Raw genomic sequence first — 18,070 nt, forward strand, 5'->3', positions numbered from 1 at the left:
GAACAAAAGTCAAATCGAACTCAAATGGCAGCATTTTAGGCCTAAATAATACTATATACGATGATATCAGAGCAAAGAATGAATTTAATTTGAAACTACCTTGAAGCCAAGAGATTGGTGTTCAACTATACATAGCGATTGCTTGAGCTGAGTAACTTTTCGTCCTCTCCTTGACTGTCGGTCATCAGATGAAGCTGAAGACCTGACTTGGTAATCTTATTCCACTCATTTTCGACTCGAAAGAACATCCATTGAAACCTTCTGAGCATCTCTAAGGTGGTAACCATAAATACTGTCAAGTAGTTGTGGCGGAGATGAGCAGACAGTTTGTACGTCCAAGTACAACGCAAGATTAAGTCGCTTCCGATAACCCAAAAATATACCTAACAAGCGACGGAAGGGGGTTATGCATCTAACAAGCCATAAATGAATGAATAACTTGGCATCGGAGATCCTTACCCATCGACGGCAGTATATAAGATTGGAACAATAACTCGGTTTGCTGAACTTGAAAATTCTGGTAAATACACTAAGAGGATATAGTAAAAAGAACATCAGTATGCATATTATGATAAAATGTTCGAATATAATAAAAAAAATCAAGGCTATGCCACCTCGAACAGATTGTGTTCTCAAAATATACTGAAATCTGTAACACTTGTGTCCCAAGTCGTTTCGGCTGAACGGATTTATAATGAGCCTAAACTAAGATGCAAGAAATGCCAAAGTGCCCTCGGAAACAAAAGCTACATAGTGTTTCAGTGAGGAGAAAGGAGAGGTGAACATACCTAAGGTCCCAATCATGAGTTACGTCCCAGTAAAATGAGTAGAGTGAGTTAACAAGACTTGAGAAAAGCCAGAGGCGACGATAAACAGATGTCCATGTATCAGGTAAGACGTGATACTTAAGGGCTGAAAGAAAAATCACAGGGACTGCTGTCGAATATTTAGAAGCTGAAATCACATGCAAATTGGGTTTAAAAGGTAGAAGTTGACAGATAGAAGAGTAATTAGCCGTACAATATTGCATATCTCATGAGATAAAAAAGTAAGAACTAGCAAAATAAAGCACTGATGAAGTCGGGGGTCAACAAACTACAAGAAATATCTTTGGGCATAACCTTACTAGTTCATAGTTCCATAACCATGGCAGACGAAATATAAATTGGTAATTAAATATAAGCACCAGGGATCTAGAAGTATGTATTATTACCATTAAGAAGAGTTGTCTTCTCCTTTGTGTCCATGTACTGCCGCAAACACTGCATTAGCCTCCAAATATAAGGAATAACAAGAACTAGAGGAATTGCGGCTGAATGACTACCGCAAACCGAGTCAGCTTCAAGCCATGCAATTGTTGCTACCTACATGCCAAGAAAACCTCATTAATCATCTAAGAATATCAACATTGCATCATACAAAAAGTTTAGGCAGTTCAAACTACGGTATGAAAGAATAGATTCAAATCTAAGCATAATCAGCTTCGTAACTCATAAGAAAGATATGGCATTCCCCTCAATTTTTCCCTTTACATCATGAGAAAATAATAAATAAATCAGGAAGCAGATAACCTCAAGCATTGGTTTAATTAGAAGAACCATCCAAGCAATTCAACAGCTCTATTCTAAGGCATTGGAAGACACAACATTAAGACCCTAGGTTCAACTAGCTTAAGCCCTTAGACAGCAGAAGCAAGAGTAACAACTGCATGCTTGAAAAGTATCAAACCAAAAAATTATGTAGGTGACACAACTTACTGATATTGATGATTAAGGTCAAATAAAGTATTTACTTCAGTCAATCTGAGATAAATAAAAATTCCAACCAAGACACTAAATTCAGATTTTGATGGCACTTAGCCTTTTATTAGTAACCTATGTAAAAGTCATCGGTATTAGAATTACCTGGCGATGAACCATTCGACATACTGAACGCTCCAAATCTGAAAATACCTTCACACAATAAACAATTACAAGAAATTAGAAAATAAATCCAGCTCATCCTACCAAACCAAATTGAAATACCATAACCTTTGAGTAGATCCGGTAGGATAAGAATGCATGAGAAATCAAGAAAGCAGTTACCATAAGTATGAGCGGTAGATTTCAACTTTATCCATAAGAGTAACCAAGTAGAAGAAAACATTTCATAAGATTGTTCCTTTAATTTGTACAATTTAATAATTAATAGAAACAAAACAAATAGCTTGCTTAAGAAGAACATATGATGTCAGGGGTTCATACCTTGGCCATGGAGGTTAAAATGTCAGCCAAGAAGAAGTCGGGAAATGAGATTGGCTGTTATACAAGTAAACATGTAAAATTTGAGAGTGCATATCAGCTAAAGAGACGCTTGAGATTTCAATATAAAAGGAAAATCCAAAAGAAAATAGAGAAAACCCAAATATACATCCTATAGGAAGAGAAGTTGCAAATCTATTAAATGTGGTTCAGTAGCTCAATTAAAAAGGATTACTAGAAACTTGCCTGCAGGGGTAGAGCTATCCGCCAGAGTGTTCTTAGCAAGAAGTAACGGGATGAAAAATAGAAAATATCAAAGGGGAATGCCAAAACCAAAGCAACAGCAACATATAGGATCACCTATAATTTGTATTTGGAATTGTCAGAATCATAAACATATGCCAAATAACCCATGGCATTATGCCAAAACCAATGCATTATTGGCGACAAATATGAAATATTTACTGCAAGAAATTAGCAAGCAATAGTCAATGAACATAACGACTGAAACAAAATGATAAACTAGAGTCTTGTATAAATGCAGCTATGAAAGGATGCAGAGATAAGACAATGCCAGAAAAGACTCGGTAGATATTACACTGGTTGTGCTGCTGCTAATGATACTTCTCCATGAGAATAAAGATAAAGGTAGGCAGTCGTGCTAGTTGGGACTATAACCGTCATCCATATGCTACACTGCATACAGCAAAATAGAAAATGGAAATTGCCACACACAATCAGAGGACCAAATTTGCAATAAGTCATATAAAGCTTAAAGAAGCCAAACAAGTCAACATGAATGGCAGTTAGAATGAGTACCTTCCAAATTTCTCTCTGAGTAAGGTGGTTTTGATCAAGTTCAAATATTTTTGCATAATTAATAGTAGTACTTTGTGAGAAGACCCATAAACACAATCCCCATAGCCAAACCATCATCGTCTAAAATTGCAAGAAAAAGAAGTAAGATTCGACGAACACCCAATATCAAAGAACAATCTGTAGCCAAACTCGAAGAGATGTTAACTAACCACAAGAAGGAGAGGGTTATAATATAAGAATGCCTCGTACAAGAATAAGTCTCGCAGGTCTGCGCTCATTCTCATGACAGAACCCCATCCAATCTACTTAAATTAAACAATATTAAAAAGCACTTAAGAATTTTTGAAGAAAAAATTTCACTAGCATCCTACTAATACTGACCTTGCAGCAAATGAAGCCCCAAATCAGAAACAACGCGACCTGTAAAATCACTTCCATCAAAAGTTCATAAAAATTTTCAGCTAGGTATGAATTCAAATTTCGAACAAGTTTTTGTTTTCAGAAAAGACAAACCTTAAATTTCCACAGCAAGGAGGGAGAAGGCATTATAGAAGCGGTGAACAGAGGTGGATTTGTATCCTTAATTTCACTTCCATTTCCAAGTTCATCATCCCCTAAACAAATGAAACCGGAATAAAAAAAAGTCAACCGGTTACTGTAACGGATGACAGGTTAATGAAAATTTGAACCTGCGGGCTTGGAAACAGGCTTCCGGAGATGAGGACTGTGACAATAAGCGATAGCCGGAGGACTTCCAAACATGATTTTGACTCAATTTAAAAAAAATATTTAATTATATACTGCAAAAGCGAATTCCATTTTCGTTTTCCAAAAAAAATCAACTCTATAACAATTCGACGAGATTCATATATATTGATACAATGGCTGCCATGCTAAGATCAACAACAGAGAAGAAGAGATAATTCAATTGTGGAGAGTATTAAAGAAAAATTAAATTCTTTCTTTGTCTTTGTTCTTTCAACGTTTTTCATTTGACATAATTCGTCACTTGTGACTGATAATCATAGCAATTAATTACGTAATTAAGGTAATTGAATGTTAATAAAAATCGGAAAAGACCGGCTGTATAGAGATTAGAAGGAACCCAATTATTCGCGCGGAAAGGTTCCCGCTTGGCGCTTTGGGAGCGAGACGACGTCGTATCGGTTGATGTTCCGACTGGACATGCAGAACGAGACTTGAGAGGCGCCGCGTATTTAATATTCGAAATTTTGCAAGCGTAAAATTAAAAAATAGTTAGATTCCAACAACATTGGAAACTTATTAAAATTATTCTAATAAAAACATTTATTTTAATTTAAAATTATTGTGATAAAAGTAAACAAGACTAAATTAATTATCAGTTTGTTTTCCAAAAAACTAATTGCTCAATTTACTTTTTAAAAATATTAAAACTATAAAATATATATATTATGTACTAAGACGTTATAATGAGACATTGACATATTACATCAACATTAAAAGTTTGTTTAAGTTTTGTTAGATTAAAATATATAATTATAGACATTTAATATAATTTATTTAAATTTAATTATAGTTTAACGTTTGATGTTATGTATAAACAATTTTACTTATTATTTTATAAATATAAATATTTGCCATACATATAAATCCATCAAGTGATGTTAATGGTTAAAGGAATTGAAGATTCTAGATTCGAATAATTGTATTTATAGAATATGTGTGCGTCATCGATAATTAAAAATTAAAAAAAATATTATATTGTAATTAGTTTAGACTATTAAAAAAATATATTTACCTTACATATTCACTGAAACAAAACTACATCTTTATTTGATCTTAGTTTAATTCTACAAAAAGATCAGCAGATATTCTGATTTAGCTAACCAAATTACGGAAGGCAAGAGATTTGCCTATTTCATGGGGCCTTTCTGGCAACCTCAAGGCTCTTAGTATATTTTGCTTACAGACGTGACATATCCCTGGTTCTTGCGAACTGATGTCTCTGATCATTCCACAGCGCTTTTATGTCGATTTACTGTTTGTGTATTTTCATCACAATTAGAGATTTAAATAGCGTTATGTTACTAGAGTAGTGATCGATTTATGTTACTAGAGTATTGATCGTTATATAACGATAAGGGTGTGTTTGGTTGGAGGAATGTGAGATTCCTATGGGAATGAAATCCACATTCTCTCGTTTGGTTGGCCGGGAATGTCATTCCCGGTAATCTTACATTATCAATAGTGGATTTTTTTGTGTATATTACCGGGAATGTCATTACCTCCCTTTCCTTAGGTATTGTTGGATTACCGACGTTTTGGACTAAAATGCCCTTAAAAAAATTTCTTTCAAAAATATCATTATTTTATCATTGAATTATAAAAATTCTACGAATGTTAAATTACAAATTTATCTTTAAACTATTTTAGATTTACAAAAAAAGTCTATAATTAAAATTTTATATGAAGTTCATAGGTTAAAATAAAAATTTGTCATTTCATTAAACCTCTTTATATTTTTAATTTATAAAAAAATATATAAATTTTATGAATTTAATTTTTTAAAGAAAATATATAAATATTTTCAAACTTGATAAAAAAACAAATATATAATAAGGACAATTTGGTCAAATATACATTCTAATAATATTTTATTTATTTAATCAAACACGGTAATCTTACATTCATGCTAAATCAACCAAACACAAAATACAACATTCTCAGTAATCATATTCTCTGGTAATCTATTATTCCCACCGATAATCTTATATTCCGAACCAAACACACTCTAAATATATCGTCCAAAACTATTATTGCACATTCATGATATTTACCACGATTACAATAATACTCACTATTACAACAATCACAATAAGCACAATGCGATCACAATCATAATTTAAATCCTTGATCACAATAATAATACGAGATCAACTAACAATTCATCCACCAAAATATTCATCATCCATCTCTCCACTCCCATTGCCAATCCTTGTTGTTCTTCATGAAACTCGCAATTCCTCCACCTTCCCTCCCTTTCCATTTCTCTAACACAACCCTCCCTTTTTGTAATCTCGTAATGTTCCCCATCAATCCACGCTTTTACCAGCTTTACGATTTCACATTCAAGCTCTTCGTTTTGATCCCACTTTGACACTTTTTCTTCTCGAAATAGATCCAAAAGCAGTTTGTCACCATGTTCAAAATCAAACACACACTGTGGACTCTTCGGTTCTGTCTCTTCACTTGCATGCTGAAAATACGACCAAATGGAGAATATTCAATCATCAAGAAGTTTCCATGTTCCAACTTTAAGCGTTAATCTCAACTCTCATGGCTTATCTTTTGTATTTTATGTGAGTTAACTATGTTGTCCTTTGTCGTCAAAACCAGACAAGTATGAAACAAAAAAGTCAGCCTAATTGAACTAAACGATACAACTCTAAGGACCCTCATCAGCAGACACATGAGATTTTATTAAGATATAAGGTGCACTAAATAATGTTGCTCTACTTACTTTGGGTCCCATATATGTGTTGGCTGCTGTCTTTGTTGTTGTTGTCGTCGTCGTCTCCATGGGATCCTTGCCGACACACGGTGAGAATTTTTTACCCAAGATGTCAGTTTCGTTTTCGCCGTATTCATCGGAAGGTAAATATTCCGAAGTGAAATCGCTGTCGCACCAGCTTGAGCCGTTGCTGCTACAAGGAGTGCTGGATCCCGTCGTTGTGGTGGTTTGAGGGGAAGAAGAAGAAGCAAAATCCGACAGCGGAGATTTCTCCTCCACTAAATCACGGAACGATTTCCAGCGTATGATATCTTTGACTGTCACGGTAATTTTGATTTCTGTTCCTTTGTTTTCGACGTTAAGCTGTGATTGTGACTTCCTTTTGGACAGTTTACGTGAAAGGCTTCTGGACAGTAAGACCGAAGGAGATTTAACCGATGAAACGAAATGGATCCTTTTAATGGCGTTGATCATTGACTGGAAAGGTGAGATTGTTATTGATGCGGCTTTTGTTCGGCTTCTTTGAAGTCTTTGACAGTTGTTTAGATTTTCTCGGAAAATGCTGGAGTTCTGGCAAGATTTTATCGGAAATGAATTGAACCCGTTTGTGGAACACGAGTTTGAATCATCGTGGAGGAAATCTTTTAGCATTCGGGGCCTTCGTTCCAATGGAGAATTGTGCTTTCTCTGTGTAGAGTTAGGGTTGAAATTATAACATGGAGTGGTCGAAGAAGCCGCCATTGCAGCCAAAATAGAAACAAGAATTTGCTTAAAGTTTCAAAGAAAAGAAAGAGCTTGAAACTATATGAGAGTGGGAAGTAAAGAGGAAGAGAGAGAGGAGCAAGGCAGAACTCCATGGAATAAAGCTTATTTATATAGGTGAAGAAGCCATGGTTCTACTAGTAGTAAAATGCAACTAAATATTAAAATAAAGTCCGATAATTGTTTTAGTCTCTCATGTAACTTTATTTTAATTTAATTAATCATTATACTTTTCTGTTATTATTAATATTTTAAATTGTAAACGCAAATAATTATGGGGAGGTTATCACTGTTGTTGGATCCTTAGCATTGAATTATTGGAGTTTATGAGGGGTTATACTTTGCATGGAATTTGAATATACAGAAGGTTATCGTAGAGATGAATATACGGAAGTTTATGTGAGAGTCTATATTTAATATTTCTTAAAAATAACATTCTTTTATTATTAATATTATTTAATCTAATCTAAATAATTACAGTAAATATGTTAACATAAATAATTAATAATATTATGTTTTTGACAAATATAATAATATTATAATTTGAATTCATTCATTATTTCATAAAAGTATAAAGATTAAATCATGTAAAATTATAATATATAATTAAATATTTATTTATAACACAATAATGAAACTCAAAAGATTTGCATTTGGTCTTTAAACATATTATCTTTTTCTTATTTTGATTTTATTTTTTAAAATTTCTTATTTTGATATTTAAAGTTTCTTGTTCCAACTTAGTAATTATATTTTCATTACGTCAAGTATTACGTTATTCGTGTTAGCTAAGTCTTGGACGCATGACATTATAAAATTACTACCATTACATTAATAATGTCAATATGATATCATCATCTAAAAATAAATAAAAAATATAAAAGTAATATATAAAAGATTATAAAGAATTTAAATTTAAATTTAACTACGATTGATCGAACATTAATTAAGATTAATCAGTACAGTATTAGCTGAATGTTTATCTTAGATATATATATATATATATATATATATTAAAATTTATATTATATAAATAGGTTATCAAAATTGTTTTTAGAACTCTTCAAATTCAATATTCGATATATGAAATAATATATATTTAACAAATTATAGATTTAAGAGATCTCGATTGCTCTCCTGCTGCTGGTCTTACCTTCGTCATCTTGACATCAATTGCTCTATTGCTCGATTTCTTTTATGATGTTATTCCATCCATTCGTCATCTTGTTTTAAGAGATCTTGAGGAGCCCCCGTACTCTTGATTGTAATGCTTTCACGATACTCTTTCTTATTCAAAAAAATATATTTTTTTCTGATATAATTTTTTATTTTACTAAAAGTATATTTCTAATTTTAAAGGTTTTAGACATATTTTATAATTTTTAGTAATTTTTTATATACATATTTTTGAATTTTTATAACATTTTATTTCATTTGCATATGATCATGTCATAATAACATCATCATTGACTGGTGTCCCTGTTTATCCATCTATTCCCGGTTGCTGAGATAATTGTAAATATATGAAAATTGTTATCTTTCATATTAATTATCTTATAGCTTGAAAATTGTAAATATATGATCTAGTTATTATTATTATTAATATTGAAAATTGTAAATTCAACACATAAGTATTATCTTTCATATTAATTATCTTATAGCTTGAGGCTCCAAACTAGAAACAGTATATATAAAAGTTATTTTTATTAAATATAAAAGTTATTTTTATTAAATAAAATAAAATTTTAATTTAAAAATAATTTTTAAAAAAGTTATTATTATAACTATCCATAAATATATAATATACAATTATAATATTATATCAAATTGGATCAAGTTTTTTACTCTAAAACCGATTTGATCTTATTACACTTTTAAAATTGTACTAGATTCAATTTTATTTTAAAAAAAAATATATGACATAATTAAATCAAATCAATTCAAAACTTATCAAACTGGATTCAAATGTCGATCCCTACTCAAAGCTAAATGGACTAATAAAAATATATATAAAAAGAAAATTAGGAGCTCACTTTAATATTTCACTTGGAACGTATGACTAAGTATGTCATAATTAGGATGCTAATCTTACCCGATTACCACAAAACAATCCTTTACCGCGACATATGTACTATGTTTGTTTTTATCAAAACATATTACTAAGTTACTATACAGTGAAATTTTTCTTCTTTAAAAAAATTGACTGCATGTTCTTTAAATCAGACATGTCGCCGTCTAAATATATGATATAGCGCAGTTGCACGTGCGATATATTAGTTCCTCCGATTTGTGGACCCCCGCCCTTCAATACAGCATCCAATGCAACATATCGGGCCAAGCCTTGCCACTGTTAACATATGTGAGCTTCCTTTAATGGGCCCGCCAAAGATCTTCCGAATGGTAACCGAAACTGTGCCCCCCAATTCCAATTTCTTCATCTGCTTCCTTCGGTTTCCTCTTACATCTTTCTATTTTTCTTGTTTTTCTTTGAATATAGTAGTGCTTAAAATTAATACTTTTTTCTAAGAAAAATATTAGTGTTTGAAATGGGTGTGGGAGGCAAATTTTGGAAAACTTCTAAAACCCTACGCTCGATTCGAAGGGTTCGACTTGTTGAGAGACAAAAAGGTCGCCATTGATCTCTCCTATTGGATAGTTCAGCATGAGACTGCCATAAGAAGTAAAGCTTTTAATCCTCATCTCAGGCTTACTTTCTTCCGTACCATTAACCTTTTCTCTAAGGTACTTCAAATTTCTTTAATTTTCTTTTTGTCATTTACGTGAGTGAGAAATTTATACTGTTGATTTCCCTCTTCCTTTGCTTAAATTGTTATAGTTTGGAGTCTTTCCTGTCTTTGTTTTGGACGGAACTCCGTCACCGTTGAAATCTCAAGCGAGGATGGCTCGATTTTTCTGTTTCTCCGGCATTGATACTTCAACTTCGAATGTGACCAAAGAGAGTGTTTCCAAGGAGAGGAACGCGGTATTTACAAAATGTGTTAATGACTGCGTGGTGAGTTACTATTTCTTCTTTCATTTGCAGATTTGTCAGTAATTATGTTGTTGAGAATTGTTGTTTTTCGTTGTTAGGAGCTGCTTGAATTATTGGGAATGCCTGTGTTGAAAGCAAATGGGGAGGCTGAAGCACTGTGCTCAGTTAAATAAAGATGGTCACGTTGATGCTTGCCTTACAGCCGACAGTGATGCATTCCTCTTTGGTGCTACTTGTGTTATTAAATGTCTTAGGCCCAATTCAAAAGTCAGTTTTTCTTCCAACTTCGGCAGTTATTTATTCTGTTATTGCGCCAATCCAGTTACATTTTGTTTCAAGAATTTCAAGAATGGGGATGTTGTTTCATATGCAGGAACCATTTGAATGCTACAATATGTCAGATATTGAATCTGGGCTTGGACTGAAGAGGAAACACTTGATAGCCATCTCTCTTTTGGTTGGGAATGACCATGACCTAAATGGGGTTCAAGGGATTGGACTTGATAAAGCACTTCGTTTTGTACGATGGTTTAGCGAAGATAAAATATTTGATAAGTATGCTTTTACATGTAAACTTGTCGTATTATGTGCTTTCTATAGTCCTAAAGGTTATTTAGTGATATCATTTCTGTAACTGTTGGACATGATGTTTTTGCAGATTATATGAAATAGGTAAAGGTACTGTATCGCTCTCTCACGGTGAAATTAAACGTGCCGATGATTTTTTCCCTGGTTCAGATGAGAGCTCACCAAAGCCACAACAGTCTCATTGCTCCTTCTGCGGACACCCAGGCAATAAAAAGGCTCATTTTAATTCTTCTTGTGAATATTGTTTCACTGATAATAATGAGGGTTGCTTGCAGAAGTCTCAGGGGTTTAAGTGCAACTGCCGATCTTGTGAAAAGGTTCATTTTCGTAGTTTTCTTCCCTGATTTTCTCCTTTGTTACTATTGTTACTACCTCATTTCACACACTGATCTGTTGTGGTGCTTTTTCAGGCATCTTGCACTATTAACATTGACTTTAAAAGATGACTCTTAATTCGGGAACTATGAATTTTATAATTCTTTTGCTGAGTACTTTTTATGTTGTATGAACTCCAGGTTAGAAAAGACAAGGACAAGAAGAAGGATGAGAATTGGTGGATTAAAGTTTGCAACATGATCTCTAAGGAAACAAATTTCCCAAATGACGAGATCATTGAAATGTACATGTGCAACAATAACGGAGTGTTTACTGGTTTGTCCCGTAAATTCTCTTGCATTATTTTCTTTGCCTTTGGTAGTAAGGCCCTGTCTCCCGCCAACCCCCAAGTAGTTGTTGAGTAGAGTGTCAAAGCCTAGATATTCTTGTATGAGTTTGCTATTCCTTTCATTTGACATTATTTCAAGGTCTATGTGACGTAGGTTCTTTCCCCTATTAAACACATGTATTGTTGAGTTGATTTTCATATTATATTAAGATATTTACATCCTTCTGTTGCAGGGGTAGGTCCTTTATTGGAATGGGGAGATTCAAAAACTGAATTGGTAGTTGATTTTTTAGCTTATCATTATCGGTCATGGAACCCATCTTATATTCGGCAGCAGATGCTTCCTATGTTGTCCACTATGTATTTGAGAGAAATGGCTAGAAATCCAAATAAAACTTTGTTAGTTGGGCAATATGAGTTTCATTCTATTCAACGTGTGAAGATAAGATATGGACATCAGTCGTATGTGGTCAAGTGGAAGAAAGCCATATCTGATGAACTTAGTTGTGATGTTCCTGTTGAACAGTCCAACATGCAGGAAGAAGCTTTGGAAGTTGAGGAAGAGCTCATTGGTCTGTTCGATGAGTCCATCGAGCCCCGCATTCATGTTGATGAATTGTGGATCTTAACTGAAGAAATTCCTCAGTTGGTTCATTCAGCTTTTCCAGAAGAAGTTGCCAAATTTAGTCATGAAAAGGTATGGTTTTTCCCACTTGAAACACCTGAAATTATTACTTTGAAAATTGTACATTAAATATTATGAGAAAATCCAGTGGACGAACAGATTTGAGATCAAAATTATTAGGCTTAATTGGTTGTATACGTAATTTATACTGGTCTGAGGCTCTTTGATGGTACATAGTGGAGGAACATGATAGTGCGATTAAATAAATGTATCAGGATGGTCTGACATTACGAATTAATGGCAATGTTAGAACAATGAAATTAGACTAAGATGCATGCGTTGGATGTTACTATAATAAACTTTTGAGGCATTATTCAAAGGTTGCTATTTTGGAAGGTCAAGTGCTGACCTTTTTGCATTGCGGGAATTATTAGTTTTGGTTGAGATACTCTTATAAAAAAAAAGTTTTGGTTGAGATATAAAAACTATTGTCAATTTAATAAATAAAAAAATATATTGCCTTTTAACAAAATGATATGTGCTGCTCGTCACCTATTATTATACAAGGATGTTGGAAATGGAAAGGCCTCTAAAACTGCTCCATAAAATTTTCCTTCTTTCTATTGTGAATCCTGGCAGGAACTAAAAGAAATAAAAAGAAGAAAGACTTCAACATCAAGATCTGAAGTGTCCTCTGGGATGTCAGAATTATCAAAGCCACAAGGTGTTCAACTAAGTATTACTGAATTCTACCGTACAACCAAAACACAGTCTCAAGGCAAAACCAGGTGAAGATTCAGTCAAACATTCCAGTAGTCCAGGTGCTGGGTCATCAACGCAGAAGAGAAAAGCTTCAGGTCCTAAATTGTCCAAGGCTGCAAGACGCCGCCTTCTGTTTGGTTAAGAAAATTATATAGTTTCTGAAATCTTTACCCTTTTTGATGTACAAAATGCCACCTTAAGATGTAAATTTATGTTTCTTTTTGGTGTTAAGAGTTATAAAAAATGCAGCTTAGGATGGGCAACAGCACTTTGATTAATCTTCAAGTTTGCAATTTTATAGTATCTGCATAACTTTTACTGCCACTTTATCTCTTGGTTTCTTGCACAGCTTATGAGGGTATCTATTTGATTAAGAAGTTTGGTGCATACTAAGACCCTTATGTTGATTTGCCAACAGTACAAGGTGGAAAATATGTTGCAGCCGTTGAACAAACCTGACCCTTATTTTTAGACATAATGCTGTAATAAATGAGAAATCAGGCATGGAGGTACTGTGCATGAGCTTGGATTTGCAATATCTTCAGAACTGTCTGCCGTTAGGTAATAAGATTCTATACTTCATTTCCATCGGTTCTCTTCGTTCGTTATTGTTAAGTATCACAGAACTTATTTCCAATACTATTCAGTTATGAATCTGAATATTCTAAGAACATAAGAAGGTGATCATATGGGAGACATTCTCAGTTGTAATGACCAAATTTGCAGGTGATTTTAGCATTGAATGGAAAGGTAAGAATGTTGCAATGAGATTAAAAGAGCTCATGGAGATGCAGGTTTCTATTTTATTTTGATAAACAATCACTGAGATGCATTGCTGATTGCAGGTGTGAATTATATTTGGTGAGCAGAATCAGCCAAGAACAAGTTGAGGAGAAAAAGGAAAATCCCACTCAAGGTGTTTCTAATTTCCTCTTTAATTTTCTTGCTATTATAACACACAGTAAAAAAGAAAGTTTTGAAAATGAATAAATTAAAGGCTATACAACCAAATTGCCTCAAGAATAATAATAAGAAGGGTGCTTTAAGGTACCCTTCGTTGTGTTTCGGTCTTGGGTGCGGTGGTTCAACCATGAAACTGGTATACAAGATCCAAAGCCCGCAACTTATCACCAAGAGGATCAAAACCCTTGAAAGCACCCACGAATCTGTCATCAAAAACCCTCCTCTCTTCCGCCACCGCCGCAGACGACGGAGAAAGCTTTCTCTTTACCCTCTTGTTCTTGATGAAGCATTCCCTCATCCTCTCCTCGACCTTATCGATCGACGTCTTCGAATTCTCCTCTGCCTCCGCGTCATTCTCATCACCCACTTGCATTGGATCGGTACCATCCTCGTTGGCGGCGCCGTTGGCGGAGGATAGAGAATTCTCCGCCGCGGGAGGAGGAGGAAGGGAGAATTGGGTCTGGGTAGCGGAGAGGAAAGAGGAGAGTGAATGATGAGCTCGATGGAGAGATGAATAGATTTGGACCATGTAGGTTGGGTCGGACGTGATGGGGAGTTGTTTTGCCATCTGGGCTGCTTCCTCTAACGAATATAACAGCTCTGTTAATTGTATCGTCGCCGTTGCCGGTGGCGGCGGCTGCGCCTCCGCCATGGCCATGATGTTCTCCATGGTTTTTTGTTTCCTTAGAGACCGTGTTTCTCGCCGTTAATTTTTGTTGAAACAGTAGTTAGGGGATTTTGAAGAAGAATAGATACCATATAGATATTTGATAGTGGAACAAAACAGGGAAACCACGGCCTTTTTGTTTTTTCTTACGCTCAGCAGTTGTCACTGGGAGGAGTTTTTCAGAAATATGTAGTGAAGTTCTTTTTTTAATTGGATAAGCCCAACACTGAGTTTTGTTCCATCTATAATTCAAAGTAACAATAACCAAATCGTCTAATGATAAAATTATTTTTATTTTTTTAAGTATATTAACATTCATGTTTAATTAAAATAATTTTTTAATATAATTAGTAAATTAACGGTCGATATATGTTATTGATGAAATATTTTTATTTATATTTAATTAGTAATGTGATATATATTATGAATGCATGTCATACAACTACTTCGAGTGTTGTAGTACATGTTATATCATCACTTTGATGATATAGTATTTGTCATAACATTAATTGAATGATATGTCAGCAACATATATTGATTATTAGTTAATCAACGATTTTTATCTAGCATGAGTTATTTTGAAAAAAGATTAAAACGTTAAAAGTTAAATTCTCATAGTGATTTAGTAATCAAATATTACATTTAACCAACCAAAATTGACAGTGTACTTAATTGTGCTCTATCTATGGGTCAAATTTGGTTTCAAAACAATTCTTCAAGTCTAGGATGGTATTTGCCCAACTCCATACCTGTCTTATTATTTATGTTTTAATTAAATATTTAAAAGTAATTTTTTATATTTAAAATTTAAATCATTTCGGGCGGATCCGAAACAAAAGTTATTTTGTTAAAAACAGCGTTTGGTATGCTTTTTTCTAAAAGCATTTTTATAAACTCTCAACACTATACAGGGCAGCTTAATATAAGGTTAACATGATTTTAATTTAGAATATTATCATGTTTAACAAAAAAAATTATACAAAATTTATATTATTTTCGATTGTAATTGAAAAATAACATTGCTGGAGGTTGTGACTTACAATAATTTTTTTATAAAGAATGTAATTGAAATATTACTATGTTCAACTTAAAAAGTTGGAATTTTTTTTGATAAATTTTCAGTTACAATTTTTTTTATCGTTTTTAATTTTATATTAACAAGTTATATTTTAAAATTTCTTAAAAGCACTTCATAAAAGTATTGTTTAAAAGTAATTTTCAATTAATTTTTACCGTTACGTAGCCTCTCCTGATTGGCTTCAGATGTTCATTAACTGCGAAAACTTTATAATCCCCTCCAGCACCTCGGATCACTGTGGCATTGTTCTCCACCCTCTTGGGACTGGAAAAAGACGGTTTCATGTTAGAAGAGGAGATTCCTTCAAGTTTGAGAACTGCTGGGCTCATAATGAGGAGTGCAGTGCGATTGTGCAAAGAAAATGGACGAAAACAGCTGGCTCGGCTCTGGAGAAGATTCAAGCTGTGGGTTCAAGTTTAAAAGGATAGCAAAGACACAAGAAACAAACCGAAAAGGCTAGAGAGGTCTCCCTGAGCCAGAGTATTTCTTTACTGGAAAAACAATCTATATCAGACAGAATTGTTCAACAGTTTGGAGAAGCAAAAAAGGAGCTCAAAGGTATTTATGAGAGAGAATAAATCTTCTGGAGACGGCGATCCCTGGTTGATTGGCTCAAGGAGGGAGACCGTAACACCCGTTTCTTCCATGCTAGAGACAATGGACGCAGGAAGAAAAACTGGATCAAAGGCCTCCTCAATGCAGAAGGTGTCTGGACTCTGGACAGAAAAACAGGAGATTTTCACGATTGCCACTTAGTTCTTTGCCGCGCTCTTCGGTTCTTCAAATCCCGAACCAGCTGATGAGATCCTCAACGCCATTGGACGATGCATTACTCCGGAGGACAACGCCAACCTTTGCAGAGCCTTCACGGCCGATGAGGTGCGAGCAGCCTTTTCTCAAATTAATCCTAACAAAGCCCCCGGATTGGATGGTATGCCCGATACTTTTTTTCGTACTTTTTGGCATGTTGTCAGTGATGATGTTATTTCTTTCTGCCTTAGTTTGCTCAATGGACATATGGATTTTGATGCTGTGAACCAAACTATCATTGTACTGACCCCAAAAACTGACAATCCAGTGTAATGAAAATTTTCCGACCGATTAACCTTTGCTCGGTTATTTACAAAATTATGTCAAAATCCATTTTTAACCGTTTAAAAGGTATTATGCCCCGTTGCATATCTGAAAATCAATGTGCATTTGTTTCCAGTAGACAGATTTCGGATAATTTTTTGGTTGCTCATGAGTTAATTCATTATCTTAGAAGTTCCAGCAACAGTCCGAACAAAGAGTCATCGTTTAAATTGGATATGGAGAAAGCCTATCAAAGGTGGAGTGAAATTTCCTCTCGAGCGTCATGGAGAGGCTGGGTTTTGACTCTTCTTTTATTCACCTTATCATGAAATGTGTGACCATTGTCTCTTATTGTTTAAAAATTAATAGCCAACTCTCGCATTCTTTCAATCCGACAAAGAGACCCTCTTTCCCTGTAAGTGTCAAGCCCCCCCGGATCAACCATTTGTTCTACGCCGACGACAGCTTGCTTTTCTTGAGAAATTCCACACTCGAAGCCACGTGCCTCAAAAAGGTGTTGAGAACGTATGAAGCAGCTTCGGGGCAAAAGATTAATTTTGACAAATCCAGCATCTTCTTTTGCCCCGGAGCCACGGTTGAAAGAAGACGGTAAATGATGGAAATTATTGGAGTTAATGAGATCGACTCCCCAGGCACTTATCTGGGCCTCTCTCTCTCTCTCGATCGGTCGTACAAAGATCCTACTGTCCTTCGGTGGAAGATAAGTTTTCATTAAGGCGGTTGCTCAACCTTTGCCCATCTATGCCATGTCTGTTACCTTCTCCCGACCGGTGTGATCGATTCCATCTCCTCTAGAATTAGAAGATATTGGTGGTCGGGGCGATATGATACTAGAGGATGGGCGCATATGGCGTGGACGAAAGTTTGTAGACCAAAAAAGGATGGAGGCATGGGTTTCTGGGACCTAGGTCGTTTCAACATCGCCATCCTAGGCAACCAAGTTTGGAAGTTCTTAAACTCCCCAGGGTCTCTGCTTTTTAAAGTTATGAAAGCGAATACTTCCCTAATTCCACTTCTTGGAAGCAAAAGCCGGGAAGAGGGGATCATATGTTTGGACAGGCATTTGGAAAGCCAAAGAAGCTTTCAAAGAAGGAATTTTTTGGAGAATAGGCATGCAAAGTCAAGCTAAGATCCATTTCGATCAAATGGGGCGGTGCTAAACCAGTGGCGCTCGCTTCCAATTATATGGACAATGCTGACCAGCCCATGCTGGTTCGTGATTTTATACATGAAGGACTCCCTCGATGGAACGAAACCAAGATAAGAAGAGCTTTTCCGGAGCAGGACGCGACAATCATCACCAACACGATCATCTCTCCGGT

At 34.7% G+C, this 18,070-nt stretch overlaps 3 protein-coding genes and 1 pseudogene across 3 annotated transcripts; 1 reads left to right on the forward strand and 3 right to left on the reverse strand.

Annotated features, from left to right (window-relative positions):
• On the reverse strand, positions 1-3,821 carry LOC120153523 (SPX and EXS domain-containing protein 1-like). Its single transcript, XM_039165460.1, has 13 exons — positions 3,749-3,821; positions 3,573-3,673; positions 3,441-3,479; positions 3,269-3,361; positions 3,060-3,179; positions 2,841-2,936; positions 2,487-2,600; positions 2,244-2,297; positions 1,905-1,952; positions 1,214-1,364; positions 789-954; positions 460-529; positions 1-383 (listed from the first exon to the last, which is right to left on the reverse strand). Exons 1-13 carry the CDS (start codon positions 3,819-3,821, stop codon positions 126-128), a joined length of 1,383 nt encoding a protein of 460 aa, XP_039021391.1. The 3' UTR covers positions 1-125.
• A 1,995-nt stretch (positions 3,822-5,816) lies between these two features.
• On the reverse strand, positions 5,817-7,378 carry LOC120153479. Its single transcript, XM_039165423.1, has 2 exons — positions 6,562-7,378; positions 5,817-6,297 (listed from the first exon to the last, which is right to left on the reverse strand). Exons 1-2 carry the CDS (start codon positions 7,291-7,293, stop codon positions 5,956-5,958), a joined length of 1,074 nt encoding a protein of 357 aa, XP_039021354.1. The 5' UTR covers positions 7,294-7,378; the 3' UTR covers positions 5,817-5,955.
• Positions 7,379-9,845: 2,467 nt separating this feature from the next.
• LOC120153478 lies at positions 9,846-13,207 on the forward strand (annotated as a pseudogene).
• Positions 13,208-14,029: 822 nt separating this feature from the next.
• Positions 14,030-14,578, reverse strand: LOC120153524. The gene has a single exon (XM_039165461.1). The coding sequence runs from the start codon at positions 14,576-14,578 to the stop codon at positions 14,030-14,032; it is 549 nt and encodes a 182-aa protein (XP_039021392.1).
• Between the last annotated feature and the right edge of the window lie 3,492 nt (positions 14,579-18,070).

This window comes from Hibiscus syriacus, unplaced genomic scaffold (genome assembly GCF_006381635.1).
Source record: "Hibiscus syriacus cultivar Baekdansim isolate YM2019G1 unplaced genomic scaffold, ASM638163v2 tig00111100_pilon, whole genome shotgun sequence".
Lineage (NCBI taxonomy): Eukaryota > Viridiplantae > Streptophyta > Magnoliopsida > Malvales > Malvaceae > Hibiscus > Hibiscus syriacus.

What these genes read in the sequence shown, in the direction of transcription:
- LOC120153524 (XM_039165461.1), bottom strand. Translation starts at nt 14,578, where the DNA reads ATGGAGAACATCATGGCCATGGCGGAGGCGCAGCCGCCGCCACCGGCA.
- LOC120153479 (XM_039165423.1), bottom strand. Translation starts at nt 7,293, where the DNA reads ATGGCGGCTTCTTCGACCACTCCATGTTATAATTTCAACCCTAACTCT. An exon ending in ACACATATATGGGACCCAAA is followed by an intron (nt 6,298 to 6,561) that starts GTAAGTAGAGCA and finishes TCGTATTTTCAG; the next exon opens with CATGCAAGTGAAGAGACAGA.
- LOC120153523 (XM_039165460.1), bottom strand. Translation starts at nt 3,821, where the DNA reads ATGTTTGGAAGTCCTCCGGCTATCGCTTATTGTCACAGTCCTCATCTC. An exon ending in GCCTGTTTCCAAGCCCGCAG is followed by an intron (nt 3,674 to 3,748) that starts GTTCAAATTTTC and finishes TCATTTGTTTAG; the next exon opens with GGGATGATGAACTTGGAAAT. An exon ending in GGGGCTTCATTTGCTGCAAG is followed by an intron (nt 3,362 to 3,440) that starts GTCAGTATTAGT and finishes TAATTTAAGTAG; the next exon opens with ATTGGATGGGGTTCTGTCAT.